Here is an 8,245-nt window from a genome sequence, read left to right as displayed (position 1 = left end):
ATTATGCGGGTTTGTTGTTATGGTTGTATGATGACACTGCATCTAGTCATAAAATAAATATGATTAATAAACAATAAAAGGTTTTTATATTTACGATTTCATTTAACATTATCTCCAAAGATATATAGACCATAATTAACCACGGTGTACAGATTTACTTAAAAATATGACACATAATATATTATTGTATTGATTTGATATTAGATGCGGAATGATTTTTTTTCAAATTGAGTTTACCTTATATAGAGTGTATAATTATAGTATCAAGTCAGTTACTCCCTCCGGATTAAAAGTGTGTCCACTTATTAAATTAAGAAACAATTAACCTTATTTTTTCAGATTTGTCCCTATTAAGTGTTATGTGATCAATCCTCATGTCTATTTAATAAGGTAGTTTAGTCAATTTACATATTTTTTTCTTGAAGTGAGTAGTTTTTTAAAGGGTGTGCAAATGACTAAGTGAACTCTTTTTTTTTATCGGGAGGGAGTAATAGATAACAATAAATAATTCTACATAATATTCAATTATCTATCTAGAAACAAGGATGGATGTAGGCCTTAATTTACGAGTTTGACAGAATCCAAAAAGTTTGCCTAAAATTTATATGCGTATTAAAAATTTATTAAAATATGTAAAAAATGAAAAAATAAAAAATAAAAATAAAAAAAAGTTTAAAAAAAGATCCCAATTAATAGGTTGATGTCTTTGTCGTAGAATTCTGAACCCGTAAGATTTAAATCCAATGGGCATCTCTTTAGAAGTTAAGGCAATTTACATGTTGCACATGACATATTAAATTAGATACTGGTAATGCAAAAATTATTTACATCATCGATATACATAAGTTAAATCATGTCAATCCCAATTGAGCTTTTTTTTTTACGATGATCCGAGTGAGAACTTGGAACGTAGTCCGAGAATATTTTCTCGGTTCATCAAAAGGAGCGTCATCACCGAAGATGTTCATCAATGATGATCAGAAATAAGGATACTAACACTATAAAAGTCACATGTACGCTCCATTAGCGGAATCTTCGAGATGTGTCCGTTTATTATAAGTTTATCTTCGTTTAAGTCCGTTCATCAGAAAATGAGTCCGAGAAGATATGTTCGAGGTGGGTTCGAGAAGATATGTTCGAGGTGGAAGGTTATCTTTCACAGATTCATCGTAAACAAGCAATAAACTAGACCCATTACACGCCATCAACGGACGTGTGGTATAAAATGTAAAAATTATAGGAGGCGCGTTTAATTAAAATTAATTCATTTTTCTTTTTAATACCAAATTTATATTTTATCCCCACCCCTTGGGAGTTCGTGTCTTCCCAGTGAGAGTCCAAAGGATACTGACTTTTATGCAAAAGCAAATATGTATCACCCCCGCGTTGCGAAGGCCATCGAGAATCTTCTTTCATCTCGAGTTGTATCTCACTTGTTAAATTCTACTAAATAGCTAGCAAAAAAAGCCGTTTATTATAAGTTTATCTTCGTTTAAGTCTCTCCTCCTCCTCATTTCCTTTAAGTTCAAAAAAAAAAAAAAAAAAAGAAGCAAACCTCCAAAACCCCATCCTACCCCAAATCCACAACCAATGCCAACACCTAAACAAAATAAGGAGTTTCTCACATACGGACCCATTAGGAACAAATTTCATCAAGCTATTTTCCGAACAAGGAGCTTCTCCAATCGGGCCCGCCGTTCCATATTCTCAGGCTATATCTCATTTATTTTCCGGCGTAGATTATCCTTTCCGGGGTGGTGTTGTTGTGCTCGTAGGTGTTTTTTTTTATCTTTGTTAATAAGATTTCAATTTGGGATTATTATTACTTGTTTGATGAGGATATGTTGAAGTTTAATGAATTGTTGCTCTCTTTTAGGAAAAAAAGGGTAAACAATCTCAAGTAATAAAATAATTATATATATCATTAATGTAATGAGGCAACATCACTCAAGGATATTAATCAGAGGTCTTTGGTTCGAGCCTTAGGTATGAAAAAATACTTGGTAGCGAAAGAAGAAAATATAAAATTAAAAATTAAAGAATTTTTTGACACTGGGGCGCGGTCCGGTGGTATATCGGTAGTCGTGGAGTAAAAATATCACTTTTGCGTGTCTGCACCGGGTGACAACTTACATAAATAACCTAATTATATATTCATAAAATAATGTGGTTGGCGGTATGTTCGAATACGGGGCGGGCGAGTGACAACAGTCCATTCATAAAATAACGCGTGCATGCACGATAAGGCAAAATCGTAGCTCACGACCATAACCGCTCCTACGCCCGTTTGATATATTTTGGCATATCTATAAATGATAATTTACAAAATTATTGTATCTACTAAATATAAATAAATTAAAAGACAGTTATTATCAATAATTACATCTTAGAGTTAGTTATGTCAAGTAATTATTTCAAAAAAAAAAAAAACCTTTTTCTTTATATAATATTTTGACCAATAAGATGCCGTCTACGTTACGTATTAGTACTACGTTAGCAAATAGGCTTAGTACAGTAAATTTCTCCTAGTAGGAAACAGCTGACTGTAACCTACGTAGCACATATAACTATTTACTCAAAACAAATCAATCCAAAAAGAGTAAGTAATTAATTTCAAGATCTCAACTTTATTATAAAACCCCACATTTTTATAATCCAAAAAATCCTAACATAATCTTGGATTCTAATTACTCCTTACACTCTGTGTGTGTGTGTATATATATTTACAGGTACCTCCTTTTTTCTTTTTGTATTGTAAAAGATTTCAGTTTCAAATTTTATAATAGGTAATGGGTATAAGAAAAAGATCCTTTTTTTTTTTTTTTTTGGCTACTGAATTCATTAAGTATTAGCAAATAAAATTGTTTGATATGTTTGTTGAGGTAATGGGTATTAAAAAGATCCTTTTTTTTATTCTTTTTTGCTTTGTTTCTGCTCAATTTATTAATTATTTGCTATTTTTGATTGGCAGTAATAGTTTGATCTTCAAAAAATTAGATTCAGATCTGTAATAATTATTTGTGGGTCTGTTTTGTTGTGTCTAAGAAGGTTTGATTTCATTATCAGTTTCACCTTTTTTGTCTCTCTGTCTTCTTCTTTTTTTTTTTTTTTTTTTTGAGTGTGTTTAAAGATTGCTTTTTTAATTAAAAAAATTGAGTTTTTTTCAATTTCTCTCTCTTGCTGGTAATGTTTGGTGTGATGTGGATTGTGGTGTTTTGCATTTTCATGTTCTATATATTTGTGTTGTTTTTTTTTTGACATATTTGTATTCAGCCTTTTCCCTTTTGCAATTGCTTCTATTACAATAGTTTTAACTATTAGGTGATTGGAGTTTAATTTAGTTGAATTTTAGTTTGGGTCCTCTTCTCAATTAGTGAATCAAGATTTCAGCATTTTCTTTTTCTGCTTTAAAATTTTGTTTCTGCATGTTGGCAGTCTTGAAAAGGACTTTTTTATACAAGTTTCTGGATTCTCACAAAATCTTTGCGGCTTCCCCGTTTCGGATTCTCAAAAAAGGCAATATTTTTGAAGGATCCGACACGCACCCATCGTCATTTTTTATGAGTCCGAGCAACATCATTTTTACACGCGTTTTTCGGAAAATGGGTTTTAGTTTGGTTTTGTAAAATCTGCCTATATTTAAAAAATTAAACTTTTATGGTTTTTTATTTTTTGGTTTGTGTCAAGGAGTTGATATGGTTTGCTTTAAATGCTTGTATAGTCCTTACTTCGCTTGACTTTAATTCAGCTTAGAGTAGATTCTCTTTTGAATCTTATTGTTTATATGATTTTGTATACAGAATCGAAGTGATCTGAGAAATGGCTTCCAATGGGAACAATCATGCATCCACAAAACCACCACCAGAGCCTTCACCGTTGCGAAAGGCGAAATTTTTCCAGGTATTATAGACAAGCCTCCTTGTAATGTGGTAATCCAGTTAGTGTAGGATGGTGTTCAATTGGATCTCAATTAGCTTTACATCTCCTGTTTATGGTGGACTTCTTTTGTTTATTGATATTGGTCGATAATTTTTTACTAGTTCGGGGTTAGTTGAGTCCGAGGATTTTGGATAGAAGGGGAGCCTTGGAGCAATGGTAAATTGTCTCCTGTGTGTGACCCATAGGTCACGAGATTGAGCCATGAAATCAGTCACTGATACTTTAGGGTAGGCTGCCCACATTACACCTCCTTGGGGTACGGCCCTTCCCCAGAGCTTGCGTGAATGTGGGATGCTTCGTGCACCGGGTTGACCTTTAGTGGGTTTTGTTTACTGGATGGTTAAACAGGAAAAGAAAAAGATCGATTTTTTAGTAGTATTTAACTCTGCTTGGATCACAGGCTAACATGAGGATTCTGGTGACTGGTGGTGCTGGATTTATAGGCTCTCACCTTGTTGACAGACTGATGCAAAATGAGAAGAATGAGGTACAGATTTTTGGCCTGGTTTGGTGTTGTATGTTTTGGCCTAGAGAGTTGAAATATGACTTTATTTGCAATATATTCAGGTGATTGTTGTAGATAATTACTTCACCGGATCAAAAGATAATCTAAAGCAATGGATCGGTCATCCAAGATTTGAGCTAATTCGCCACGGTAAAGTCTATTGCTGTAGATATGTTTCGAATTTTGTTTATCCAAACTTGTTTTCGGAGTAGTCAGACTTCTCTGTAACAGTCATCCGCTATAACAACATTTCACTATAACAATCATGTTTTCTGTGGAAGCGATCTTTCATGCTATTTAATTACTATATGTTCTCTATAACAACATTTAGCTATAGCAGCAAAAAGATATCGGAACAAATGATGTTGTTATGGAGAGGTTTGACTGTATATGTTTGAGTAACTTCTACTATGAATTTGGTTGCTGGGAACAACAGTCAACAGCTATGAAGATTACCGGGCTGTATTGAGGCCGGTAGTTTAATACAGTCAAAATTGCTGTCGACGCTATTTTATAAGCATAATGCTTATCGCTTTGGATTTTTCATGAACCATCCAGTGTTATCAAAAGCGAAAAGCGCAAAAAAGCTCTAAGGTCAGCTGGGGCTTTAAGCGCAAAAGCGCAAATAAAGCGCGGGCTTTAATGAAAAAAAGCGCAATGGTGCAAAAATACAAATATATATATGTTTAGTCCAAGATTAATAATAATAAGCATGAATAACAAATGTATGGACAAAGAAATTGTAAAAATATTACGATAAAGTGAAATATTAATCATCTAGTGTCACCTCTCCAAGAGAGGCTCATTGGCAAGGAAAGGTATGTCTTAGAGCCTTGATGATGACACTGAAGCGCACATAAAGCGAGGCGAAGCGCTCAACATGTTTTGAGCCTCGCTTCAGGGCTTAAGCGCGCTTAAAGCGCGCCTTTGATAACAATGGAACCATCTTGTTTATATCCTCATGCCGTTTTTCTTCTTATCCAGATGTTACTGATCCATTGTTGATTGAAGTTGACCAAATTTTTCACCTTGCTTGCCCTGCTTCCCCCATTTTTTACAAGTATAATCCTGTTAAGGTTAGTAATCAACATTATTATTCTGTTGCAAAAGTTCCCTTTGTTAGTTGTTACGTTCCTGTGAAGTTAGATTGCCCGGAAAAGTACGTTTATGGTTTCTGTCGGTTTATTTGCAGACAATTAAGACAAATGTAATCGGAACGCTGAACATGTTGGGACTTGCCAAGCGAACTGGGGCAAGGTCGGAATCAACTTCTCTTAGTACTTTTTCTTGGTAATGTAATGTAGATCCTCATCTCACCATATATGTGTATTGTGCAAACAGGATTTTACTCACATCGACCTCTGAGGTTTATGGAGATCCACTCTTGCACCCTCAAGATGAGACTTACTGGGGCAATGTTAACCCAATTGGTAAGCTTTTAACTTAGGGCTGGCCAAATGGTTAAAAAAACAAGTAACCATCCAATCCGACCCATTAAATATGGGTTGGATAACTTACCAATTTAAAATGGATCAAATATCGATATTATCCACGAAAAATGGATAACCGGATGGATAATATGGATATCCATATTATTAATACTCATTTGTCTGCTTGTTCTTTTTCATGAGTCTTGCTTTCTGGGAGTCTAAGTTTATTTTGGCGGGTCGGATATTTTACCTGTTTTTGACCCGCCCACGTCCGATCCGACCCACCCGGTTATGATATTGCATCATCAGATTTTTAATCTAACACTGAACCTCTACAATCAAAAGGCATAAATCTCCTGAAGGTCAAGTTGCAGGAGTCTGAAATTACATCTAAAAATAGAGCGGTTTCTTCTCTGAGAAATTCATAAAGGTGTAATTGAAATATTGATATGGTATCATTCTTCAACTGAGATAAGATAATAGGGTCCACCGTGCCACAGTTGCTCAACTTTCATGCCAATTAGGAGTTAGACAAATGATAAAGAGATGTTTGTTTACTGGTTATACAAACATTATGAAATCTTCCGACATCAATCTACTAAGAAATGCTGCAGAAATGTTTTTCTCTCTGCTCTACTAATTACTATCATTTACCGTCCAGTAAATACGTTTCTAATGATACTTTTCAAAAGCGTCTAATAGTTCAAGCATTTTATTTGCTCACATTTGTATATGCAAATTGCAGGAGTTAGAAGTTGTTATGATGAAGGCAAAAGAGTCGCTGAGACTTTGATGTTTGATTATCACAGGCAGCATGGAATAGGTAAAACTTATGTGTCTTTTTTTTTTTTTTTTTTTTTTGCTTTTGTAACTCTACTTTATGCATTTGTTTGATCTCTTCTAACATGATTGAGGGAAAAAAAAACAGAAATAAGAATTGCTAGGATCTTCAACACCTATGGTCCCCGAATGAACATTGATGATGGTCGTGTTGTCAGCAACTTCATTGCCCAGGCAATTCGGTAATGCTCCGAATGTTTCAATTAATAGTTTCCTTCAACTTTGTTACCTTAATTTAGTCCGATAATAAGGAACCAACCCAATTTGTGCATACTGCAGTGATGAACCCTTGACTGTCCAGTTGCCAGGAACACAAACACGCAGCTTTTGTTATGTTTCTGACATGGTAAGAAATAACCTTTGAACAATTTAATTTTTTTATTAAAGATTATGTCCAAGTAACCCTGCACGCCAAGGTTTAGGCAGATGGAAAGAAATCCCCTATAATGTTCTTTGAGCCATTTGATTTGAAGTTGGTAATCAAAATTGTTGCCTTTTGCCTTACCTTCCGTTCTTGATGAGTAGGTTGATGGCCTTATTCGGCTTATGGAGGGAGATAATACTGGACCAATTAACATTGGAAATCCAGGTTAGTTCCTTTTTTATTAGTTCTTTCCAAGTGAATCGATACCATACTTCCAATTCCTTTCCAATTAACTCTTAATAAGGTTAAATTTTTATATTGCATCGGTCATTACTAATTTGATTTTCTATATCATCAGGTGAATTCACAATGCTTGAACTCGCAGAGAATGTGAAGGAGGTAATGGTTTTGTTTTCACCCTTTAAAAGGGCCTCGCTGACAAAATTTGCACTTTATACTAATTAGTACGACCTCCGATCAACTGAATGTGTTTTAAAATATTTGACGCTGAAGATTTACTCTCATCGTTCCAATTAGTGAAGTACTTAAGGAGAGATAAAGGATAATTTTGACAAATACTCTTATAAGTAAGGCTATTAATTGTCCTTTCTTGTGAAAAAACTTTGAAAGACAAATAATATGGACCGGATGGAGTATTACCATTAGATGGTCGTATTTGACATAAATTTTGTTATCCTGCAGCTCATTAATCCGGAAGTGAAAATTATTACCGTTGAGAACACTCCAGATGATCCTCGACAGAGAAAACCCGATATCACGAAGGCAAAAGAGTTGCTCGGCTGGGAACCAAAGGTCAAGTTGCGCGATGGTCTTCCTCTCATGGAGGAAGATTTTCGTGGCAGGCTCGGAATTTCAAGAAAGAAGTAAAAGAAAAAAAGCTTCCATGGTTGGAGTTGATGGAAAATGAGAGTTCACAAATAGATGCTTTGCATCTTGGCTTCGTTTCATGCATAAGTTTTCAGCTTTTGTTTCTCAAATTTTGTTGCTTTGTCTTTCCGAATGGAGAATAAACTATGTCCAGCATTGTCTTTTTGCTATATTTGTATTTTATACCCGTTTATTATCCAAAAAGGTATTTTTGTCCAATGTTTTCTGCGTGGTAAATGCTTGGTTTTCTTTTTTCACCGGAACAAGGGATATCATCCA

At 34.6% G+C, this 8,245-nt stretch overlaps 1 protein-coding gene across 4 annotated transcripts in view; it reads left to right on the top strand.

Annotated features, from left to right (window-relative positions):
* LOC132068189 (UDP-glucuronic acid decarboxylase 6-like) overlaps positions 1 to 8,131 on the top strand; it is a 97,841-nt gene extending 89,710 nt beyond the window's left edge. The window contains exons 1-13 of one of the 4 annotated variants that reach the window (XM_059461695.1): positions 2,571 to 2,729; positions 3,801 to 3,900; positions 4,340 to 4,426; positions 4,507 to 4,594; positions 5,429 to 5,520; positions 5,637 to 5,701; positions 5,786 to 5,874; positions 6,620 to 6,697; positions 6,803 to 6,896; positions 6,994 to 7,060; positions 7,240 to 7,303; positions 7,437 to 7,477; positions 7,781 to 8,131. In XM_059461695.1, coding sequence (XP_059317678.1) covers positions 3,820 to 3,900; positions 4,340 to 4,426; positions 4,507 to 4,594; positions 5,429 to 5,520; positions 5,637 to 5,701; positions 5,786 to 5,874; positions 6,620 to 6,697; positions 6,803 to 6,896; positions 6,994 to 7,060; positions 7,240 to 7,303; positions 7,437 to 7,477; positions 7,781 to 7,966 — 1,032 coding nt within the window. In that variant the 5' untranslated portion in view covers positions 2,571 to 2,729; positions 3,801 to 3,819 and the 3' untranslated portion in view covers positions 7,967 to 8,131. Of the gene's footprint in view, positions 1 to 2,570; positions 2,730 to 2,767; positions 2,787 to 3,745; positions 3,901 to 4,339; positions 4,427 to 4,506; positions 4,595 to 5,428; positions 5,521 to 5,636; positions 5,702 to 5,785; positions 5,875 to 6,619; positions 6,698 to 6,802; positions 6,897 to 6,993; positions 7,061 to 7,239; positions 7,304 to 7,436; positions 7,478 to 7,780 lie in introns of those variants that run through there. The other 3 variants (XM_059461696.1, XM_059461697.1, XM_059461694.1) reach the window with 3 other exon arrangements.
* Positions 8,132 to 8,245: the final 114 nt, after the last annotated feature.

The sequence above is a fragment of the Lycium ferocissimum genome, chromosome 8 (genome assembly GCF_029784015.1).
Source record: "Lycium ferocissimum isolate CSIRO_LF1 chromosome 8, AGI_CSIRO_Lferr_CH_V1, whole genome shotgun sequence".
NCBI classification, from domain to species: domain Eukaryota; kingdom Viridiplantae; phylum Streptophyta; class Magnoliopsida; order Solanales; family Solanaceae; genus Lycium; species Lycium ferocissimum.
The sequence above is the reverse complement of the archived record's forward strand: the minus strand, read 5'-3'. Positions and strand labels throughout refer to the sequence as shown.